The following is a 25,016-nucleotide window of genomic DNA, read 5'->3' on the forward strand; positions in this document are numbered from 1 at the left end:
TTATTTTTTTCTCATGTGCTTAACTTTTCTGAGATCCCAGGGGAATCTATTTCTTTAAGCGCCTTCTCGAGTTGCTGAATTAAGATGACTTTTTTAAACCTGAAATTAAAGAGGTATTCCATTCATCAGAAGATACCTACAGCATCTATGAGATGTAAGAGCAAGTAGTAGATACAAAATAGAGTTTACAATCTACAGGCAAATCGAAAATGCATCCTCATGGAAAGATACAAACTAGAAAAATACAAAGTGAGTCAACTGAGGGCCCATGCATACTTCCAGATTATGATAAATTTGGAAGGCTCTATGGCATTGGAAGAAAGTGTTAGAATAAGATAATATCAACGTAAATGCCTGTGGAAATAGAATGAACTATGATTGAAGGCTAGGGATTAGGAAGAACAAGGCATGATTTGTTCCTGCCCCTGTCCCAAATTGGGCGCAAGCACTTAAAACAATAGAAGAGTTCCTTTTTGCACTCACCTTGCTGCTTCCTTGATGGTAAATTGAACAAATTGTCCCTTGACTTTCATAGATCCTTGTACTTCTTCAAGCAAAATGAAAATTCTTTCATAATCTGAAGATATTTAAAAACATTAGTATTTCTCCAATTATGAAAATAAAATACACCTCAACCTTAGTGCATCCATTACCACAGTATACATTTTTCATAGACTACAATGTTATATAGTGTTTGTGTTTTGAATGCTTAAATCACAACACCTGTATATTACTAAGGAAACCATTGTGAAAACTAACAAAGGAAAACAAAACACTTAATCAGATATATGAGAAATTTTCAGTGAAATTAAAGAGAAGCCATGCTAAATTATATACAGATCCAATTCAGCCAAACAATGAGCTCAAGAGGCAGCTAAATTCTGTTCTAAATCATAGAATGAGAGACTTCTCATACTTTCATTGATAGACATTCTTGCACTACTTACTTCGCCTGAACCTTCAAACTTCTTTCATTAATTGATATTTTATATCGTCATTAATTTTCTTTACCATGGCAGGAGACATTTGTGGTGTATTTGGCACAGTTTCCACTGAAGGCATTCCTGTGACTGGTGGGTCACCTGTAGAGACACTGTAGTTTTTGATGCCTACCACAAATTCATTACTATCAGGTTTGTAAAGCAGGTCATCTTTGCTGAGACTAGTGAAGTTGTAAGAGAAAGTATCCAATGTGTTATGTGGCATACGATCTCCTGTCATATTTATAAGCTCTGGTGGAGCGGAATTGGACAGGAAGCCATCGGGAGGAATTTGACCATTTTCCATCTCCTCCTCCGGGATGTCGTGAATGACAGTAGCATCTGGAATCCAAATGAAAAAGTTAAGCTGTGAGGTAAGTGCATTATGTCGCCCCCACAGGTATATCCTTCTAATGCTCAGTTTCTAGAAACTTATCTCATAAAGCAGGAGGATATGCCGGTGGCAATCCGAGACCCCTCAACCTAAACTCAAGAAAGACAATACAACAAAACTGCCTTCTCCTCTGCATGACACTATGCATGCATATAGAGGCCAAGTTGGACAGTACAACCAATACACGAACATGCACAGATCCCTGGTACTCCTGGATGAAATACCAGCTCCTGACAGATTAATACGCCCTGGTGGAACCATTGACAAGGAGTTATCAGATGCTTGTTGGCCATTTTTCATCTTCTCCTCATGGACATTGTGAGTGGCAGTGGCATCTGGAAATAAACTGAAGAGATTGAGCTGTGAGGTAAATGCATAATGACAGCCCCACAGGTATATCCCACTGATGCTCAGTTTCTAGGAAATTATCCCTTAAAGAACTAGGATATACCAGGTGGCAATCAGCCCTAAAATTAAGGGGAGAAACGATAATACTACAAAGCCCCCTTCTTCCCTTGGTGACACTATGAATGCATATGGAAAAAAGTTAGGACAGTACCACTTAAAAGCCAACATGTACAGATCCATGGTACTCATAGCTGTAATACCAGCTCCTGCCATTATAATAAGCCCTGATGCAACAGCTGACAAGAAGTTATGAGGTGCTGGTCGGCTTTTTTGTATCTTCTCTTCACGGACATTGTGAGTGATGGTAGCATCTGGAAACCAAATGAACACGTTGAGCTGTGAGGTAAGTGAATTATGTCAGCCTGACAGGTATATCCCTCTGATGTTATGTTTCTAGGAAATTATTTCATAAAACAGGAGAGGATATGCCAGCTGATGATCTGAGACATCTCAAATTGAGCTCACAAAAGATAATACCACAAAACTACCTTCTTCCCTTTATGACACTACGCAGTCATATGGAAACCAAGTAGGACAGTACAACTAGTAAATAGACATACACAGATCCCTGGGATTCATGGCCGCAATACCAGCTCCTGCCAAATTAGTAAGCCCTGGTGGAACAGTGGACCTCAAGGTATCAGGTGTTGGTTGGCTGTTTTTATAGTCTTTTCACCGACATTGTGAGTGATGGTAGCATCTGCAAATCTAATGAAGAGGTTGAGCTGTGAGGAAAGTGCATTATGTCATCCCCACTGGTATATCCCTCTGATGCTCAGTTTCTAGGAAATTATTGCACAAAGCAGGAAGACATGCCAGGTGGCGATCTGAAAAACCCTTAAGTTGAGCTCACAAAAGATAATACAACAAAACCACCTTCTCCCCTTCATGACACTATGCATGCATATGGAAACCAAGGAGGACAGTCCACCTTATAAGTGAACATACACAGATCATGGGTACTCATGGCTGGAATACCAGCTCCTGCCATATTAATAAGCCCTGGTGGAATAGCTGACAAGACGTTATCAGGTGCTCGTTGGCCATCTTCCATCTTCTCTTCATGGACACTGTGAGTGACAGTAGCATCTAGAAACCAAAACAAGAGGTCAAGCTGCGGGGTAAGTGCATTATGTCAACAACATTGGCGTATCCCTTTCATGCTCAGTTCTCAGGACATTATCTCACAATGCAGAAGGATACCCCAGGTGGCGATCTGTGACCCCTCAAACTGAGATCACGAAAGATAATACGATAAAACCACCTTCTTTGACTTATGACACTGCATGCATATGGAAACCAAGTAGAAACAACTAGTAAACAAACATACACTGATCCCTGGTACTTATGGGTGGAATATCAGCTCCTGACAGATTAATAAGCCCTGGTGTAATGGCTGACAAGAGGTTATCAGGTGCTCGCTGGCCATTATTTATCTACTCTTCACAGCCATTGTGAGTGACTGTAGTATCTGCAAATCAAATGAGGAGGTTGAGCTCTGAGGTAAGTGCATTATATCAACCCCACACAGGTATATCCCTCTGATGCTCAATTTCTAAGAAATTATTTCATAAAGAAGGAGAGGATGTGCCAGGTGGCGATCTGAGACCACTCAAATTGAGCTCACGAAAGAAAGTACAACCAACCCACCTTCTTCCCTTGATGACACTAAGTATGCATGTGAAAACCAAGTAGGACAATCCAACTTACAAGCAAACATACACAGATCCCCCGTACTTAGGGATGAAATACCATCTGCTTCCATATTAATAATCCCTGGTAGAACTATTGACAAGACATTATCAGGTACTGGTTGGCCATTTTGCATCTTCTCTTCACAGACATTGGGAGTGGCAGTAGCATCAGGAAAATATAATAGGTTTAAAATTTGGAAAGAAATAAAACTGTCATTATTCACAGATGATATTGTTCTGTCCCTAGAAAATGTAAACGAATAAAATCTTTATGGTTAATAAGCAAATTTAGTCAAGTTACTAAATATTAGAAAAGCCACTGGTATTTCTTTATAATTAACACCAACAAATAGTTAGAATATGAAATTTCAAATGTCATTAATAACAGTACCAAAAACATAAAATATTTAGGAATAAATCAAATCAAGATGTGCTAGAGCACTACATAAAAATTATAAAACATCACTGAGGGAAATTCAAGACTACAGTAAATGGAGAATAAATATTCTTTCCATGGAATGGAAGACATTATTAAGAGGCTTTATTGTTAATTCTCCCAGAATGATAATAGCAATGTTATTTAAAATTCCACCAAGTAAAAACAAAAATATCCGAAAATTGACAAGCTGATAATTTTCTTTAAAAAGAATATGCACATTTAAGATTTGGAAAAATCCAAGACAATCTTTAAGAAATAGAAGTGGCCGGGCGCGGTGGCTAATGCCTGAAATCCCAGCACTTTGGGAGGCCGAGGCGGGCGGATCACGAGGTCAGGAGTTCAAGATCAGCCTGGCCAACATGGTGAAACCCCATCTCTACTAAAAATATAAAAATTAGCCGGACATGGTGGCAGGTTCCTGTAATCCCAGCTACTCGGGAGGCTGAGGCAGGAGAATCGCTTGAACCTGGGAGACTGAATTTGCAGTGAGTCGAGACCACGCCATTGCACTCCAGCCTGGGCAACAAAAGCAAAACTCCATCTGAAAAAAAAAAAAGAAAGAAAGAAAGAAAGAAATAGAAGTCAGTTGGTAGATATACACTATTAAATATGAGATATACTATAAAGGTAGAGTGATTAAAACAGTGTGATATTGGAGCAATGACAGGCAAATACACCAAGGGAAGAGGACAGAGAGGCCAGAAACAATCTGGAAATACAAAATAGCTAGATTTACCACAGGAGAGCTCCTGGAAATCACTGTGGAAAGGACAGTGCTTTTAATAAATGCACTTGATAAATGTGACAAATGCAGGGATAATACAAACCTTGAATCTTACCTCACCCCACTCCAAAAACTTTACTGAAGATGAATAGACAATCTAGTAAACACTTAAGATATTATCTTCACAAGTATAGAATAGGCAAAGATGTTTTTAACGAGGATAAAAACACATTAACCATAAAGAATGAATTGTTTGCCGGGCATGGTGGCTCACACCTGTAATCCCAGCACTTTGGGAGGCTGAGGTGGGTAGATCACTTGAGGTCAGGATTTTGAGACCAGCCTGACCGACATGGAGAAACCCCATCTCTACCAAAAATATAAAACTAGCTGGGCGTGGTGGTGGGCGCCTGTAATCCCAGCTCATCGGGAAGCTGGGGCAGGAGAATGGCTTGAACACGGGAGGCGGAGGTTGCAGTGAGCTGAGATCACGCCATTGCACTCCAGCATGGGCAACAAGAGCAAAACTCTGTCTCAAAAATAAATAAATAAATAAATAAGAATGAACTGTTGAATTACACATAATTAAATGGAAAACTTCTGTTCCTCAAAAGACACTATTAAGACAATGAAAAAATGAAGTATATTTGTAGATTACATATTATACAGTATATATGTATAGGTTATACATATAAATATATATTAATTACACACACACATATACACATCTGTATATACATCTGACAACAACTGAGTGGAATCCAGAATATATCCAGAACTATAAATCAATTTTTAGAAAGCAAACATCTCAATAAAATCTGGGGGGAAAAGCTGAATAGGCACTTCATAAGAATCATACTCAAATAGCTAATAAACACCTCAGATATACCTGGACTCTGACTTTACTCCATTCCATGAAAATTCATTTGAGATGAATGGGAGATCTAGAAGAATACTTAGAATATTATCATGGCATTGGGTGAGGCAGAGATGTTTCTTAAAATAATAAAAAGGACTAGCCATAAATAATGCACTGATTAATAAAATTAAGAGAATCTGTTCATCTACAACACATTATTAAGATAGTGTAAAAGCAAAACAGATTTGTAGAAGATGCTAAAATTGTATACATATTTGAATATATGTACATACATGCCTGTGTATAACTGAAATCCAGAATATATGTAAACCACAAATCCATTTTTAAAATACAAACACCTCAATAAAATTTGGGAGAAAAGACCTGAAAAGGGACTTCCGAAAAGCTGTAGTTAAATGACCAATAAACACATAAAAAGGTACTCAAAAAAAAAAAATCAATAAATAGCTGGGCACGGTGGCTCATGCCTGTGATCCCAGCACTTTGGGAGGCCAAGGGGGTGGATCACTTGAGCCCGGGAGTTGGAGAACAGCCTGGGCAACTTGGTGAAACCCCATCTCTACCAAAAACACAAAGATTAGCCGGGCTTGGTGGCGTGCACTTATAGTCCCAGCTACTGGGGAGACTCAGGGAAGACAATCAATTGAGCCCAGGGAGGTTGAGATTGCAGTGAGCCGAGATCATGCCACTGCACTCCAGCCTGGGCGACAGAGTGAGACCCCATCTCAAAAGACAAAAATCAATAAATAAAAACCATTTTTTAAAAAAAAATGGTGCCCAATCTCATTAATCAGCAGAGAAATGCAAGTGTAGACATAAGGAGAGATCACTGCACACCCATCAGAGTGGCTGGAATGAAAGAGTAACTGTACAGGGATTGAGTGAAAGTGGCACAGCTGGTACCTTTGAATATTTCTGGACCCCGATTTCCACACAGACACCCAAGGCCACGGCCCAAAGGTCAGACAGAACCCGGAAGAGCTCCTTCAAGACTGAGATCAACCAACCGAGAAAAAGCACCCCACCCTAGGGCAAGACAGAACTCCCAAGTTCGGGTGGCCTCCCTCATGACTGACACAGAGCTCCCCAAGTCCCACCATAGGCTTAGAGAATCCAAAGAACTGCACCCCACCGTCCCATGGCACCGGGAGAGAGAACCCACAGATAATATTATTTTAAAAGCCAGCACCAAGAGAAAGCATCCGGTAAGCGTCCACATCAGGGATAAACAGATCCAAAGAAAAGCGAACACATCCTAGCTGAGAACGAGCGACATCCAAGGACAAATGTGCCCCACGGCCGACATCAGCACCCAAGGAAGACTCCCTTGCGGGCTGAGATAAAGCCCCGACGGAGAGTAACCCCACAGGGCAACGATCATGCATCCAGAGAACAGGCAGCCCCACCCTAGCTCCTGAGCCAGACAGAGTCCCCAAGGCAGAGTCCCCACTCAGGGCTGTGACCCAACGGGGAAGAAACACCCCTGAACCCGAGTCTGACACAGGCAACCAAGGCAGGGTCCCCACCCCCGGGCTCAGGTCATTTCAGCAGGAAAAGTGCCTCACATCACCGAGAGGGAGCCCCCAAGAAAAGCCCTATGGCCCCACAACATATCCGAGACAAGGTGCCCAAGGAAAACGCTCCCCCACGGCTGACACAGGCACCCACGGTGGTGTCTCCAGAGCAGAACCACATCACGCAGGGAGCCATAGGACACACCCGACACCCGATGCAGTGCACCCCAGAAAAGACACTTTCGGGGGTGAAATTAAAACATCCAGAGAAAAACTACCACACTCACAGTCCTTAAGTCCTGACCTTGCCGGAGGAGCGGAGGCGGGACCTCACAAAATGGCAGCGAAAAGTGCCACTGCACTCCCCCTTGGGCGACAGAGGCAAACCATAGTCAGATCCTGGCTGTACAAACATAGTCAGACCCTGGCGGAACTTTCTAGAAAACTGAGAGTTGTGGGGAAATGTGTCCCCTAGGGTACCTGTGAATGATGTGTATGGGATGCGTCTCACCAGAAGCACCGATCCCTTACAGCCCAAGGGGGATGGAAAGGAAGCTGCAGGTCACCACTTGTCCTGCCCCAGCTGAACACTGGGAACATGTTGGGGGCGCCAGAGTCCCAAGGTGAAGCCTCCTACTTTGTAGGACCGCAGGAGCCAGCCAGGAGAACCAGGAAGCCCTGTTCTCCCATTCGCTGACTCTGGCGCCCTCTACAGTCGGCCTTCAGTAACAACTGCACAGCTACATAGGGAGAGGAACGCAGAACTTTCTCACACAGCGGGATGAAATCGCCTGGGTAAAATAGTCAGACCCTGGCTGTACAAAACAGCCAATCAACCAAAAACAAAAAGAAAAACACAAAAATTGGCTGGGAGTGGTGGCGCGCACCTGTGGCCCCAACTACTCAGAAAGTTGACGTGGGAGGATCACTTGAACCTGGGAGGCAGAGGTTGCCATGAGCCAAGATCGTGCCACTGCACTCCCCCTTGGGCGACAGAGGCAAACCCTGTCTCAAAAACAATACGGTGAATTTGTACCTGACGGCCAGTAAGTTCATGGCTGGCACACTATATTAACAAAAAAGAAGAAGAATGAGGAGAAGGAGAAGGAGAAGGAAGAAGAAAAAGAAATGTATGTTACCATTGCATTTAAAGCATAAACCATGTTAAAAATACAACAACCTATTCATGAGAAAAAATGTAAAAGCATTTAAGAAAGGTCTCTATCATTCAGTATTATACTAGCTGTGGGTCTATCTGAAATCCACTGCACACATTATTCCTAGGGGAGAAATCTTAGATGCATACCTTGTAAAACCAAAACAGGAGAGAATTGCCCACTGCCATCACTTTTGTGCTACACAGTCCTACGGGAATTCCTAGCTTACACCTGAAGATAGTGGATGGGGTATTCACACAAAGTCAGCTATCAGATAGTTTAATTAAACATAAGCTCTGAAAATGGTGCTTCTCAGGGAGTTTTGTGACATGCTAAATAGTGGTGATTAGCTGACTCATGACTGTAGTTCCAGCTACCTGGGAGGCTGAGGCAGGAGGATCACTTGAACCCAGGAGGTTGAGGCTGCGGTGAGCCATAATTGCACCACTGCCATCCAGTCTAGAAGAGAGAGCGAGACCCTGTCTGAAACATAATAATAATATTAGTATTAATAGTGGTGATTTTCTGGAAATAGAGATTTTAGGGAAGCTCCAACCAGTAGCTTCCCGCAGTGGCTGATAATTTGCTGGTATTCAGAGCTACCAGAGTTGTGAGCGTGTAAGTTTAAAGGCTAATACGGAGCGGAGGAGGGGTGTGGGGCAATACAACAAGTTAAAACACCACAAAACTTACGGTTTGTAGTGTGATTTAGCCATTTTTCTTGAATAAATATTCTTCGGACTGTTGAATTCCCAGAATTCCAAGAATCTTTATGTTGGCAATATTTGCCACTTTTTAAAACTAAAGGCGTGGATTTTCACTGGACTTTACTCTGTGATTCCCGTAGTCTTCTCCTATATGTTACATTTTAACCTAACTATAAATACAACAAATGAGATTTTAATCAATTTATACTCTCTCTTTTTCCTGTATGAAAACTAATATAGGTGGTGCCTGCATATCATTCACCTGTATTGGTAAGCTAGCCCTGAGGTACTTCTTCTTCATTCAACTGGTTATAGTGTACTCCCCATAGGGATATAGGTACAGATTGAGAGAATGTATTTGTTTTATTACCCTGTAACAAACTACTCCAAATTAAATGGCTAAAAGCAACACCAAATTATTATTTATTATCTCACCATTCTGCAGTTCAGAAATCTGGGAGGTCTTGACTTGGTTCTCTACTTGGAGTCTCAAAAGACCAAAATCAAAATTGTATGCAAGCAGTGTTCTCATCTGAAAAGTTTGAGGTGGAATGCAATTCCAAATTTATTCAGATTATTGGCAGAATCCAGTTCCTTGCCGTGTGGAACTGAAATCCTTGATTCTGACTGGCTGTGAACTGGGGCTCACTCTCAACTTATAAAGGGGCTTGCCGGGTCTTTTCACGAGTTCCCTTCCCTATCTTCAAGCCAGCATCAGCATGTCAAATTCTTCTCATTCTTCATAACTGTCTCATCCTCTTGTGGTACCAGCTGGAGAAAAGGCTGTGCTTTTAGAGACTCATGTGTGTAGGTTAGGCCCACCTGGAGAATTCCTCTATATTTAGATTAACAGCTTAGTAACCTTAATTGCATCTGCAAAATCGCTTTTGTCATGCTGTGTAACGTAATCAGGGGGTGAAATTCGTGGGGACCATTTTAGTATTCTGCCAATCGTAGATGGAGAAAGTTGTGTAGCAGGAATAGGATCCATGCGTATTTTGGCCACTTCATCGTGGAACTTACTTTCGCCTTCAGGACATGCTTGATCTTGTACATACCACTTCCATTTAATAATGGGGTGCTTCTCTGCATACCCATTGCTGTAACTTGGTGGGTCAGAAAGTGCCTAGGATAAGACAGGCATGTCTAAGTAGCATTATAATTTGGCATCCATGATCAAGCATTGAATGTCACCTAAGGCTCAGTAACAAATCACATATTTTTCAAAAGGATCAGCATGATGTTTGTGTCTTCAAGAAACTCATCTCAATTCAGAACTGGGGTCCTGTAGTCATTGAGAAATCTAATAATTTCTCTTCCGCGTGTACTTTCACCTTAGTGAAGGGCTACAGGAGTTCTTTGAGTAAGAATGGGAGAAAGAGTGATGGTATAAACTTTTTCGTTCTAGAAAGGTCCCTCCTCAAGAGGCCTTGTCTTAATTCATGAGGTTTTAGGTCTATAAACTAGTCAAGTCTGCAAGTTGATTGAGGCACAACCCTTCAGTCATCCTGGGGTTAAGGAGGGATATGTCTGAAATTCAAGAGATCCTACAGAGCATCTCTTAATACTCCTGTGTCCAGTGATGAAAGTCGATGAAAACTAAAACAGCCTAATTCAATCAGGACTGCTTATGGCCATGAAACTTAAGATTGGAGGTTTGAGTCACCCCACTAGGAAAACGTCTGTCACCAGGAAAGGTGCTTGCTGAGGACAAAGGGAATATGAAATGGGTAGTGGGAGAAGTGACTACGTGACCATAGGCCGATACAAAGACTATCATAAGTCCTCGTTTCTGTTTCTGTTTCAGAATAAAGAGTATCACTTCCTTATTTTGATATGAATTCATTTGCATATATATTAATATTATATGTGTCACATGCATGGTTTTTTTTGCTTTTCTTTTTATTTATTTTTTTTATTTTAGACGGAGTCTTGCTCTGTCGCCCAGGCTGGAGTGCGTGGCACAATCTCGTCTCACTGCAAGCTCCACCTCCTGGGTTCACAACATTCTCCTGCCTCAGCCTCCCAAGTAGCTGGGACTACAGGCGCCTGCCACAATGCCCGGCTAATTTTTTGTTTTTTCAGTAGAGATGGGGTTTCACCGTGTTAGCCAGGATGGTCTCGATCTCCTGACCTCGTGATCCATTCACCTCGGCCTCCCAAAGTGCTGGGATTACAGGTGTGAGCCACCACGCACAGCCCACATGTTTTATTTTATATATATATATATAAACTAAATATTTTTGGTTTTGACTTCCTGACATCCCCTGATCTCCTAGCACAAGATGTGTTATTAAGTTAACTTTATTTTTCAGTATTTAAGATGCAGGATATTAAAGGCACAGTGTGAATTAGGTAGCAGCAGATTGAACACGATTTAAGAAAAACGTGGGGCTTTAGTGCCCTCTTTTGGAGAAGAGTTCGTGTCATCAAGTGACAAGGGTATACATGCAATTTTTCAACTTGGCTAGGCCGAATTATATTAGCCACAGTTCTCTTTCTGGGAAGTGTCTGGTGTTCCCCATGGAGGTTCTTTGAAAATTGTGCAAGGCATTGGATAGGAGGCAGCAGCCATTTGTAGCTACACACATTGTTGCTGCTCTGTGGATTCACCTTATTGCAATTTCTCTTCCTTCCCCTGGATGCTCTTTCACCTTCTCTATCTTCTGGGCTAGGTGTATGTGTTTAGCTCTGTTATGTGTTTAGCTCTGTTAGGCTCTGAAAGAGCCCTTCCTGGCTACTGCAGGACACCCTCATCACCAAGATCAGAGGCAACAAAAATGAACATGTACCTCCATCTGCCCTCACAATGTTCCAGATCCTCTTTGTGGGTTTCAGCCTGTTTGTTATGTCACCATCCTCAGTAGAGACGACAAAAGCCTTATAGAGACTGCGTTACCACCTTTCACAATTGCGTAAGACCAATTCTTTTTAACAAATCAATCATTCAATCTGTGTATCTATCCACTGCCTTTATTAAGTCTCATTGTATCACCTGCTTATCGAGTTGAATAGTTTTACTCTATGCTGATAACTATTACACACGGCCTGTCCTGAAATCCATTTTTAAAAATTTCCTTGCTGTTAAGGTCAATATTTCATAATAAAGCATGAACAAATACCACTGCTGACAGTGAGTGCAGTTTTGAAGTCTAAATTCTCATGTTCTTATCTTAATATTCTTAAAGAAAATAGTACGATTTACTTTTCTACGAAGGAATAGCGGAGCACAAGAAAAACAACTAGGCTGGGCGTGATGACTCATGCCTGTAATCCCAGCCCTTTGGGAGGCTGAGGCAGGAGGATTGCTTGAGGCAGGGGGATTGCTTGATCCGAGGAGTTAGAGACCACACTGGGCAATATGGCGAGGCCCCAGCTCTACAAAAAATAATAATAATACAAACATTAGCCAGACATGGTGGTGTGCACCAGTAGTCCCAGCTAGTCAGGAGGCTGAGTGAGAGGATCACCTGAGCCTGGGAGGCCAAGGCTGCAGTGATCCAAGATCCTGACACTGCACTCCAGCCTAGGCAACAGGGCAAAACTCTGTTGGAATGAAAGAAAAGAAAAGAAATAAAGTAAGAAAGAATGAAAGAAAGAAAGAAAGAAAGAAAAAGAAAAAGAGAAAGAGAGGAGGGAAGGAAGGAAGGAAGGAAGGAAGGAAGGAAAGAAGGAAGGAAAAAAGAAAAGAAAGACAACTAGAAATTTCTCCAGCATTAATGGACTTGTGAAAATTAATAAAATGTTTTATTTGTATATGTGAAAAGTTGAAATCTTTTTGTACACAAAATGTTTGAAAAATAATAAAAAACAAAACATTACTTATAAATGTAAACCTTTGTAAAATATTAAAATGTAAAACCACACAATATTTTGCTCCTTTTGTGCTTTAAAAGCATAGAATGGTCCAGGTGCAGTGGCTCACGCCTGTAATCCCAGCACTTTGGGAGGCTGAGATGGGCAGATCACTTGAGGCCAGGTTTCAAGACCAGCCTCGCCAACATGGCAAAACCCCATCTCCACTAAAAATACAAAAATTAGCAGCATGATGGCACCTGTAATGGAACCTGTGGCGCACCTGTAATCCCAGCTAATTTGGAGGCTGGGGCACAAGAATCGCTTGAACCAGGGTGAGGTGGAGGTCGCAGTGACTTGTGATCGTGCCACTGCACCCTAGCCTGGGCAACAGAGAAAGAGCCTGTCTTTAACAAAATAAAATAAAAAAGCATGGAATGTGCAAGTCATATCTGGAGACAACAGCCTTACAGGGACTGCTGCTGCAGCTCCAAATTATTGTATCAGGCCAATTCTATCTAGGAACTACCTTTATTATATATATTGGATATACCCCCCAACACACACATATGTGTATATATATGTGTGTATATATATATATGGGGGTGTATATATACGTGTAATGTGTATAATGTGTATTATATGTATAATGAGAGATTATAAAGTGTGTGTGTTTATGTATATATACCCCCGACCAACACACACACAGGTGTAATGTGTATTACATGTATAATGGGAGATTTTAAAGTGTGTGTGTGTATGTATTTTAAAGTGTGTGTGTAAATGGGAGATTTCAATGTGTGTGTGTATACACACACACACACATTAAAATCTCTCATTAGTTCTGCCTTTTTGTTGAAGGCTGACTGATACAGACTTCAACACTGAGAGTGGTTCCAAAGAAATTCTTAATGACACCTTCCTGGAATTCATTCTGGGTTTTCTGGAATATTTCTTAATTCTTATTAAAGTTAGAGGCTTTAATGAACCTGTTTTTGTTGGGAAAAACCTGAATGTTGGGAAAAAAACTGAGGCAGGGCTTGCATAATAGACATAATATCCTCTGGAATGTGTCTAGACTTACCGGCTCCTTGCTTCTAGCCCGCCTAGGCTCCTAGATCAATTCTATTCCCATTATTTCAAGTAGCAGAACATGTTCCATATAAATGCTAAACCATCACAGCTGTAGGTCATGCACCTGCCCTTTTGACCCCCACATTCTCACCACCTGGCTCTTTGTTGGATTACCAATAAATAGTGAGGGCTCCCAGAGCTCAGGGCCTTTGCAGCCTCCGCAATTGCAATGGTCCTCTGGTCTCACTTTCCTTCTCAAACTGTCTTTTTCTCAATCCTTTGACTCTCCTGGACATCGTCACCCCCATGACCTGGTGTCAGGTCTGATCATCCCAACATTCCTGGCTGCCCAGCGCAGGGTGACAAAGACCCCAGTGAAAGAACGCTAGAGTGTGTGAAAGCAGAGGATGTCTAAAAGAAGCTCGGCAGGAAAGCTGAGGGCTCAGAAGAACTAGGGTAACAATGGGACAACGTGAAAGCAGGCATTCTGCTTATTTAAATTTCTTAAGGCATTTATTACGAAGGGGGGGGTGAAAGTTAGTACTCAGAATTTGTTATCACTCTTTAGTGCAGTAAAGCAGTTTTGCCCATGGTTCCCAGAACAAGGGACTGTGGAGATGGATGAATGGAAGAGAATTGGCAGAGATTTTTAAAAAGTGTATACAGATGGAGCAAAAATTCCAGTCTTGGTTTGGTCAGTGTGGGCTCTAACAAAAGCAGCTCTTGAACCATTTCAAACAGATGGTGAGGCAGATTCAGGTGAGGAAGAGGAGGACGAGTGTAAAAAAGTAACTTCAGATTCTGAATGTGAGGAACAGGAAATGGAGGAAATTAAAGAAAAGAAAGAGAAACTGAAAAAGTATGTTTTACTAGCCCGTCAGCTCCACCTGCTGAATTAAGTAAAAGGCCACCTCCTCACTCCTTAATGGGCAAGAAGATGAATTAGCTACAAAACTTACTACTCCTGTAGTTGCAACATTAAAATCTGGAGAAATTGGTGGTGCTATACAAAATTCTATTCAAAAGGCCAGAGCCGAGGGAGACCTTGAAGCATGGCAATTTTCCATAACTATAATCCGGCAGGGAGTACAGAATATAGCTAATTGGACCACCTTTCCTTTTAAGCTGTTAAAGGAATTCAAACAAGCCATTAGTCGATATGGGCCAAACTCTCCTTTTGTGCAAACTTTATTACAAAACGTTTCTCTTGATAATAGATTAATACCATATGATTGGAATAAGTTAACAAAATCTGTTCTCACTCCATCTCAGTACTTGCAGTCTAAAACCTGGTGGGCTGACGAAGCTCAAACTCGGGCAAGGGAAAATACACAAGCACAACCACCTGTGCCTGTTTCCTTTGAACAGTTAATGGGAAATCAGACCTGATTGGGATCAATTAGAATATCAAGCAGCAATGGAGGATGTTGCCATTGTTCAGCTGCGCTCTGTATGCTCACAGGCATGGCAAAGGATAAATGTTACAGGGGAAAAATATCCTTTCAGTTCTGTCCGACAAGGACCTAAAGAATCATATATTGATTTTATTGCTTGGCTCCAAGAGGTTGTGTATAAAGCCATAACTGATAAAACAGCTCAAGATATTGTAAACAGCTTCTTGAATACGATAATGCTAATGCAGAGTGTCAAACTGCTATTAGACCCCTGAGAGGGAAGGCTCATTTAGCTGAATATATTAAGGCTTGCAATAGCATTGGAGGTAACTTACATACGGCTATTCTTTTAGCTCAGACTATGGCTGGATTAAGCGTTGGAAAGCAAATGCTTTGTTTCTCAGGCTCTTGCTTTAATTGTGGACAATTTGGACACACACAAAAGGAATGTAGAGAAGGAAATCAAAAGGCAAGAGCTACCATCAAACAACAGAAAAGTCCCGGTGTATGCCCCCATTGTGAAAAAGGCCATCACTGGACAAGTCAGTGTGATTCTAAAATTAGTAAAGATGGACAATCTCTCTCGGGAAATGGGAAGAGAAGCCTGCCTCGAGCCCCTCAACAAACCGAGGCATACCCGGCACAGCCAGTGCCCTTACAAATGTACAACAATTGCCCCCAGCCACAGCAGGTGGTGCTGTTGTAGACTCTGCAGCAAAATTCCCATCTCCTTACTTCCTGGGGAGCCACCAAAAAGGTCCCTACAGGAGTTAGGGGACACTTACCTGCAGAAACAGTTGGTCTATTACTTGGAAAGTCTGGTCTAAATTTGAAAGATGTCACTGTGCCTATGGGAATAATTGATTCTGATTATACCGGAGAAATTCAATTAGTTATTAGGTCTTCAACTCCATGATCTGCTTCCCCAGGAAAAAGAATTGCTCAGTTGTTGCTGTTACCTTACATAAAACTAGGAAACGGCACAGTGAAGAGAACAGGTGGCTTTAGGAGACCTAATCCAAAAGTAAAGGCTGTATGTTGTGTTAATCAAGTGTCTGACAAAAGATCTATTTGCACAGTAACTATTCAAGGAAAAGATTTTGAAGGACTAGTAGATACTGGAGCTGATGTCTCTATTATTGTTATAAATCAATGGCCCCGGCATTGGCCTAAGCAAAAGGCATCCATTGGTATTGTTGGAGTAGGAGCTGCCTCAGAAGTTTTTCAAAGTTCCTTAATTTTACCATGTCAAGGGCCGGATGGTCAGGAAGGGACAATTCAGCCTATCATTACACCTATTCCTGTCAATTTATGAGATAGAGACTTATTGCAACAATGGGATGCTGAAATACCTATTCCTATGGATCAATATAGTAGTAATAATAGTAGGCAAATGATGAGAAATATGGGATATTGCCTGGGAAAAGGACTAGGAAAAGATAAAAATGGCCAATCAGAATCCTTAGAATGAAAAGGACAAACAGATTGGACTGGATTGGGGTGTCATTTTTAGGAGCAGCCATTGTTGAGCCTCTAGCTCCCATTCTTCTTGTTTGGCTAAAGCAATGGCTGCTGAAACAGGAAAAACTGGAGGCTTTAAAAGAGCTGGTGCAGGAACAATTGCAAAAGGGTCATATAGAACCTACTTTCTCCCCTTGGAATTCTCCCATATTTGTCATTAAGAAAAAGTCAGGGAAATGGAGAATGTTAACAGATTTAAGGACTGTTAATGCTGTAATTCAACCCATGGGTGCACTACAACCAGGGTTACCCTCCGTAACAATGATCCCAAAATACTGGCCTCTCATAGTGATAGATCTAAAGGATTGCTTTTTCACCATTCCTTTAGCTGCCCAAGATTATGAAAAATTTGCTTTTACTGTTCCTGCCATAAATAACAAATAACCAGCAGACAGATAGCATTGGAAAGTACCAATGGAAAAGCCTTATTTGCAGGACCTCAATAACAAGGCATGCTAAATATCCCGACTATTTGCCAAACTTATGTTGGGAAAGCTATTAAGCCAGTTAGAGAACAGTTTTAAAAATGTTATTATCCATTACATGGATGATATTTTGTGTGCAGCTGAAACTAGGGAAGAATTCATGTTGTGCTACAAACTGTTAGAAAAGGCTGTAAATATGGCAGGGTTGATTATGGCCCCTGATAAAATCCAAACTTCTGCTCCCTTTCAATATCTAGGAATGAAGGTAGAGCAAAGTGCTATTAAGCCTCACAAGGTTCAAATTCGAAGAGATAATTTAGAAACCTTAAATGATTTCCAAAAATTATTAGGAGACATTAATTGGATTCATCCAACTTTAGGCATTCCTACCTATGCTATGTCTCACCTCTTTTCCACTTTACATGGTGATTCTAACCTTAACAGTAAATGCTCCTTGTCCAAAGAAGCATTGGAGGAACTTCAATTAATTGAGAAAAAAATTCAGCAAGCACACATAGAGTGGATTAATCTGATGCAGCCATTACAGTTATTAGTTCGTCCTACTAAGCATTAGCCTACAGGAGTTATAGTTCAACAAGATGATCTAGTTAAGTGGCTTTTCCTACCTCACAATACAACCAAAACGTTCACTCTGTACTTGGATCAAATTGCTGTGCTAGTAGGACAAGGCAGGCTGCACACAACAAAGCTAATGGGATGTGATCCAAATCAGATTATAGTTCCATTAACTAAACAACAAATTCAACAAGCCTATGTTAATTCCCAAGAATGGCAAGTTAATTTGGCAGATTTTGTTGGCATTCTTGATAATAATTATCCTAAATCTAAGATATTTCAGTTTCTAAAATTAACATCCTGGATATTGCCTTCTATTACGCAAAAAGCCCCTATTAAAGGGGCCATTACCGTTTTTACTGATAGATCTAGTAATGGAAAAGCCTTATTTGCAGGACCTCAATAACAAGTTTTGCAAACTGACTTTGCTTCTGCTCAAAGGGCTGAACTTATGGCTGTGATAACAGTATTAAAAACTTTTAAACAGCCAGTAAACATTGTTTCCGATTCAGCGTATGTAGTGGAAGCCACACAAAATATTGAATGTGCCTTAATTCGAAATGTGACTGATGAACAACTTAATCTTCCATTTCATTCTTTAAAGCCAGCAGTGCAACAAAGGCATTCACCTTTCTATGTCATTCATATGAGAGCACATACTAACCTCCCTGGCCCTTTAACTAAACTTAATCAAAGGGAGGATGCATTGGTGTCTGCAGCTTTTGCTGATGCACAAATATTTCATTCTTTAACCCATCTTAATGCTGCGGGCTTTAGAAAAAGATATGGTCTATCATGGAAACAAGCTAAAGAAATTGTGCAACACTGTTCTGCCTGCCAAGTCCTGCATTTGCCACATCAAGGAACAGGAGTCAACCCTAGAGGTTTATCTTCAAATTCCGTTTGGCAGATGGATATAACACATATTCCTGCTATTGGAAAATTGTCCTTTATTCATGTTTCAGTAGATACCTATTCACATTTTATCTGGGCCACATGTCAAACAGGGGAGACTATAGCTCATGTTAAAAGACATCTTTTATCTTGCTTTTCTGTTATGGGAATCCCAGAAGAAAATCAAAACTGATAACGGCCCAGGATACTGTAGCATTCTTTCAACAATGAAATATTGCCCACATTATGGGTATTCCATATAACTCACAAGGACAGGCAATAGCGGAAACAGCTAATCGTACTTTAAAAACTCAAATACAAAAGCAGAAGGCAGGAGACCAGGAATATAAAACACCAGATATGCAATTGCATCTAGCTTTATTAACATTAACTTTTTTTAATGTACAAAAAGATCAACCCATAACTGCAGTGGTACAACACCTAAGAGGAGAAAAGGAAAATAAAAAGGTTGGACAAGATATATGGTGGAGGGATGCACATACAAAGAACTGGGAAAAAGGAAAGATAATTGTACAGGGAAGAGGATTTGCTTGTGTCTCTCCAGGTAACAATCAGGTGCCTGTGTGGGTGCCCACGAAACAGATGAAGATTATCATGAGCCAAAGCATCTAGTGGACCCAACTGTACAGTGCGAATTGAAGGTTTGAAAAGCCTCAATTTGCTCGACTTTGTCACCCCCACGACCTGGTGCTGGGTCTGATCTCCCCAACAGTTTGCAGTAGTAAAATGAGCACTGCTAGTGAACAGTAAGAAATAGCAAAAGAATTACTCAAATTTACACCTTTGGAGTCCTATAATCAAGTGCCTATAAAAGACATGTCTCTGGGTGACTAACTGTAAATTTTTTGTCCAGTCTCTAGCTCCTGGGCTCCAGCAATATTCCTGTCTCAGCCTCCCAAAGTGCTGGGATTACAGGCGTGAGCCACCGGCCCTGACCTGGTTGGTTTTCTTGTGCTTTGATATCTTAGAATAGTTCGGTCAAAATAAGGAGTATTAAGTGGTTGATTTGTTGTTTCTAATGTACTGTGGAACATGAAGAAAGAAGTCGTTAAAGTTCTTGCTCAAGGTCTGAATGAAGGACCTGAAAACATCTATGACTGGCCTGAAAAAAAGTGTCATCTCCTATGGCCACCAGGCCAAGATTTGGGAAAATAAAATCCAAAGTCTACTCCTGTGAGTGGCTGAATTACAACACAAATTGAATTTACAACCTCAAAAGGGTCTCTTCTGTTAACGTTAGGGCACTAATATGGAGAAATCAGATACTGAAAACTGGAATGGAAATGTATAGGTTTATGCTAATGAATCTGAGCACTTTGAACCGTGTTTTAGTCAGGGCTGCTATAATAAAATACCATATACTAGGTACCACATAAACAACAGAAATTGTATTTCTCACATTTCTACAGGCTGGAAGTCTGAGATAAAGGTGCCAGCATGGTTGGGTTCTGGTGAGGGCCCTCTTCCGTGTTGCCAGGGCACAGAGAACTCGCTGGGGTCCCTTTTATATGGACAATATTTGCATTCATTAGGGCTCCACTTTCATGACCTAATCACATTCCAATCGCTCCACCTCCTAAGGACAACACAATAGGAGTTAGGATTTCAACAAATGAATGTGGCGGGGAACACAAACGTTCAGTCCATTGCAAATCCCTGAATTCTCCTGGTGTCTTCGTCAATAGAGGCAGCCCTCCCACTTCTCCTGCCGGAGGTTCCCCTTTGTCCGAAGAGCCTGTAAGGGTCTCAGCTAAGATTGTTGCCTTGAAGGACACTGCTGCTCCTCCTCTGGAACTAACACCACCACCCCTCATTGCTTCTTAACCTACACTTAAACTCAAGTTCCTGTTGGGCAAATCAGTGAGTTAAAAACTGAGCCCTGTCAGGAGGTGTGATAGTCACCAAAACAACTGTATGATTTTTCCAATACAAAGTTTATATAGTAGTCTGTGGTAAACGTGTGAGAATAGTTCCTAAGGCTGGGGTGTGAAGGTGGACAAAATATAATATTGAATCTGGCTTCAAATATTTGTGTGCAAGTTTTTCTGTGGATATATGCTTGTATTTCTCTTGGATATTTAGCTAGAAGTGGAATTTCCAGGTCATTTGATAACTATCAATTTTTCATGAAATGCCAGACTATTTTACAAAGATGCTACACCATTTTACATTCCCAGCAGCAATGGTGGAGGGTTCCAATTTCTCCACATCCTCTACAACACTTGTTAAGTACTTGTTAATATTCATCCCAGTGAGGTGAATTAGTATCTCCTTGTGGATTTGATTTCCATTCCCTTAATGACTGAGGACATTGATGATCTATTCCTGTGTTTAAGGTTGTAGAAATGAGGTCCTGGTTTCTTTCCTGGGTGGTCCCTGAGACAGCCAGGGACCACTCTCAGCTCCTAGGCCCTCCAGTATAGCTTCGTTGTGTACTCCTACATCTTCAAAACAGGAAAGCCCAATCAAATCCCCTTGTCCTTTGACTATCTTGTACTTCTTTTTCTGCTCTCTGGTGGAGAAATCTGTCTGCTTTTACATGTTTTTATTGGGGTGGGTGGGTGGGGCATTGGTGGTGGTGTTCGTTTGTTTGTTTGTTTGTTTGTTTGACAGGGTCTTGCTCTGTCTCCCAGGCTGGAGTGCAGTGGCGTGATCACGGCTCACTGTAGCCTCAAATTGCTGAGTACAAGTGATCCTCTCGCCTCAGCCTCCCAAGTAGCTGGGACTACAGGCATGCAGCACCACACCCACCTAATTTTAAAAAACTGTTGTGTTGGAGACAGGGGTTTTACTTTGAACTCTTCATTCCTCTCAACCAAGAGACTAAGTAGGGGGTCCGCTACTGGCTCGGGTGATGGAAACTGAAAAAAAAAAAAAAAAAAAAAAAAAAGGAGATCAGGTTTCTACTACACCAGGGGCTAAGGAAGAGTAAGTCTGATATGTCTAGAGAGCTTCTTAGTCCTCCCGTGTTTGCAATTAAAGTTAATGGAAAATCACAGCAACCCCATCCAGCAGGACATCTAATGGTTCAGACTCTTCTGTAATGAAGGTTTGAGTCATCCTGCCAGGCCAAGCACCATGACCAAATGACATGCTATCTTAGGGCAAAGGAAATGCGAAATGGGTAGTGAAAGAAGGCAGTTATAAATACCAGCTACAACAATGTGAGCTGCTGCACAAACCATGACTGTAATAGTATTTACCTAATGGGTTAATAATATCTACCAGCACAGGTGGGAATATAAAACAACCAAAAAACAAATAAAATCCTTTTAAATGAAATCCTTAGGAAAAAAGAACATCTTTTACTATCAGAAATTTCTTAGCCTCTGGAAGGCCATTTGATTCAGTAACATATGCCAGGAGACTTCAGCAATATCCTGCTCCACTGTAGAAAACGCAATCTGATCCTTTTCTCTCCTCAATCATTAACGAGATTATGCATTTGGGATGTGATAATCCTCCATGGACAAGTATTCTCAAATCATACGTTTCAGTTTCTTCTCAAGGTGCTGAACAAAGTCTCATCTTATACATCTGAAAAGAAAGAGACATGTCATTAACCAAAGATAGCCAAGGAGCCTATGCTGTAGGAAGCACTGTAAGGGATAGAAAGATGAAGTAACAGTCAGCATGGAAATAGAAATATATCTGCATGGTAAGAGGTAGTCTAGCCGGCAATAACAAATGCTGGCGAGGGTGTGGAGAAAACGGAACCTTCATATACTGTTGGTGGGAATATCGATTACTACAACGACTATGAAGAACAGTTTGGAGGTTGCTCAAAAATCTAAAAATGGAGCTATCATATGATCCAGCAATCCCACTGTTTGGTATACACCCAAGAGAAAGGAAGTCAGGGTACCGAAGAGATATCTGCACTCCCATGTTTGTTGCACAACCATTCACAGTAGCCAAAATTTGGAAGCAACTGAAGTGTCCACTAACAGATGAATGGATAAAGAAAATATGGTACACATACACCATAGAGTACTGTTCAGCCATAAAAAAGAATGAGATTCATTTTCAACAACATGGATGGAACCGAAGGTCATTATGTTAAGTGAAACAAGCCAGGTACAGAAAGACAAACTTCACATATTCTCACTTATTTGTGGGAGCAAAAATGTAAAACAACTGAACTAATGGAGATAGAGAGTAGAATGATGGTTACCAGAGGCTGGGAAGGTTAGTGGGGGTGGAGGGTGTGGGTAGTGGTGATGATTAATAGGTAGATGAATGGAATAAGTAAGATGTTGTATTTCATAGCCCAATGGGGTTACTATAGTCGGTAATAAGATTAGAGGAGGCTTATCATTAATTGGAAGGGGAGCTATGGTGATGCTAGGATATGGGGGTAAGCTGAGAGGTCCTCTTGTGGGATGTAAATTGCAAGCTTTGTATAGTTGTGGATTCTCCTTCAACGAAAAGGAAGCTTGGACATAAGGTATTTCACTCCATTTGCCTTCCCTCTTACAGAAAAGGTCAAGCTGCAGGATAGTATTGTAATTTATACTTCCCTCAGGTGGCCATTTTTCCCCATCAGAGGGAGAACATTGGGGCCAAGCCATAGTGCAGAAAAAAAATGAGCTGCCTCTTTCTCATGGTTTGCAGGTCAAATTGATCCCAGTGCCTTAAGATGCATTTCAAGGGTTAGCCTGTTGATGCCTGAGTGTTTCCCATGTGAAAGACAAAACTGCCCATGGTTTTCGTTTGTTTCCCCTGCCTCCCAAGAATCCGCAACAGTCCCTGGACCCTGCTGATTGGGATAGTTGTGCTCACCAACACAGCAGCAGAAACACCCCTTGCCCAAGAACCTGCAACAGTCCCTGGACCCTGCTGATCAGAATAGTTGTGCTCACCAACATAGCAGCAGAAACACCTCTTGACCAAGAACCCACAATGGTCCCTGGACCCTGCTGATTGGAATAGTTGTACTCACTGACACAGCAGCAGAAACACTAGTTTTCCTCCTAGACCACAAGGAGGACCAAGGAAGGTCAGATTTAGTGGCCCCTACCAACACATTCTCGAAAACCTGCACCCTTGCCTGTCCTCCTAGACCACAAAGAGGACCAAGAAAAATTGGATTTAGTGGCCCTTACCAATGCATTCTCAAAAATCTGTTAAGAGTCCTAAGCATTCTTCTGTTAGTATTGGGACTTTACGCCTGTCCCATAAAGATGTTATGCCCCCAAAATGAAGTGGAGGGCCATAACCTGAGGGAGGGAAGGGATCTCCAGAGTTGGAAAAGTGATGCCTTTTGTCCTCACTTATATGAATAGGAAAGATAGCATTTATGAAGCTCCCCATTTAGCTTCAGGAATAGCTTTTGTTAGGCCTGCTAGTCTGAGGAGGGATCCTAAAATTCCGGATAGTACACCCCCCTCCAACTGATGGGGCTTTGGACAAAAATTATGTCTTTCTTGATTGGTGAGCCCAGGTGCCTAAAGAAGGTAACAGAGTCCTGAAGTTTATGCTAGAAATCATTCTTATAGGAGAAACTAGAAAAGCACCAGTGACAGGGAGTGGTTTTTAGAAGTGGGACTAGCCTTGGAGAAGAGAGGCGAGAGGAAGTTTGTCTGACAGGTATTAGGACCCAGGAGGCAAGGGTCAGGATAGATAGGATAGATGGGCAAGTCTCATTTGGGCGACACGACTTTGAGAGTTCTTCTCATGACCGCAGAGTCAACCAACTTGCTGTCAGGACCCCGGAACTGAATGGCTTTCCTCTCTGTCGACCCTTGGCTCAGCCCAGAAGTACAGGAAAAGTGGAAGCTAATTCCAGGCAAACCAACGCTCCCAACTCTGAAGAGTCGGGGTTGTTAGACAGCCCTTTCCCAGAAAGCCTGACCCCCGTGTCTTTAGTCCTATGGCCACTCTAGTCGCTTTTAACTGACCGAAAGGTGCACAGTATTTAGCCCCCGAATTCTAAGGAAAAATAGGACAGAATAGCAGGCAAAAGGGGTTCGATGGTACTCACCGCTTGGAGATAGTTCCTTCGTGGTCACCAAAATGTGTCCAGAGTTGGTTCCTCCCAGTGTATTCTTGGTCTCACTGATTTCAAGTATGAAGCCACAGACCCTCATGGTGTTATAGTTCTTAAAGATGGTGTGTCAGGAGTTTGTTCCTTCTGATGTTCAGATGTGTCCAGAGTTTCTTCCTTCCGATGGGTTCATGGTCTTGCTGACTTCAGGAGTGAAGCTGCAGACCTTCACAGTGAGTATTACAGCTCTTAAGTGTGGCACATCTGGAGTTGTTTGTTCCTCCCACTGGGTTTGTGGTCTCACTGACTTCAGGAGTGAAGCTATAGACCTTTGCAATGAGTGTTACAGCTCTTAAAGGTGGTGCAGCCCCAAAGGGTGAGCAGCAGCAAGATTTATTGTGAAGAGTGAAAGAACAAAGCTTCCACAGCGTGG

General features: G+C 41.7%; 2 protein-coding genes across 2 annotated transcripts in view; one reads left to right on the forward strand and one right to left on the reverse strand.

Annotated features, from left to right (window-relative positions):
- On the reverse strand, positions 1–24,686 carry LOC144338537 (uncharacterized). The gene is given in 13 exon segments (XM_077988423.1): positions 1–41; positions 44–99; positions 484–577; positions 948–1,322; positions 1,569–1,720; positions 1,949–2,093; positions 2,731–2,871; positions 3,113–3,253; positions 3,505–3,743; positions 7,671–7,773; positions 15,946–16,008; positions 16,643–16,732; positions 24,581–24,686. Coding segments are annotated over 13 exon segments (1,746 nt in total).
- SAGE1 (sarcoma antigen 1) overlaps positions 13,969–25,016 on the forward strand; it is a 47,420-nt gene continuing 36,372 nt past the window's right edge. The window contains exons 1-2 of the mRNA XM_077989350.1: positions 13,969–14,222; positions 19,451–19,536. The gene's annotated coding sequence lies outside the window, so the exon portion shown is untranslated. The remainder of the gene's footprint in view (positions 14,223–19,450; positions 19,537–25,016) is intronic.

Source organism: Macaca mulatta, chromosome X (assembly GCF_049350105.2).
Source record: "Macaca mulatta isolate MMU2019108-1 chromosome X, T2T-MMU8v2.0, whole genome shotgun sequence".
In the NCBI taxonomy this organism is placed as follows: domain Eukaryota; kingdom Metazoa; phylum Chordata; class Mammalia; order Primates; family Cercopithecidae; genus Macaca; species Macaca mulatta.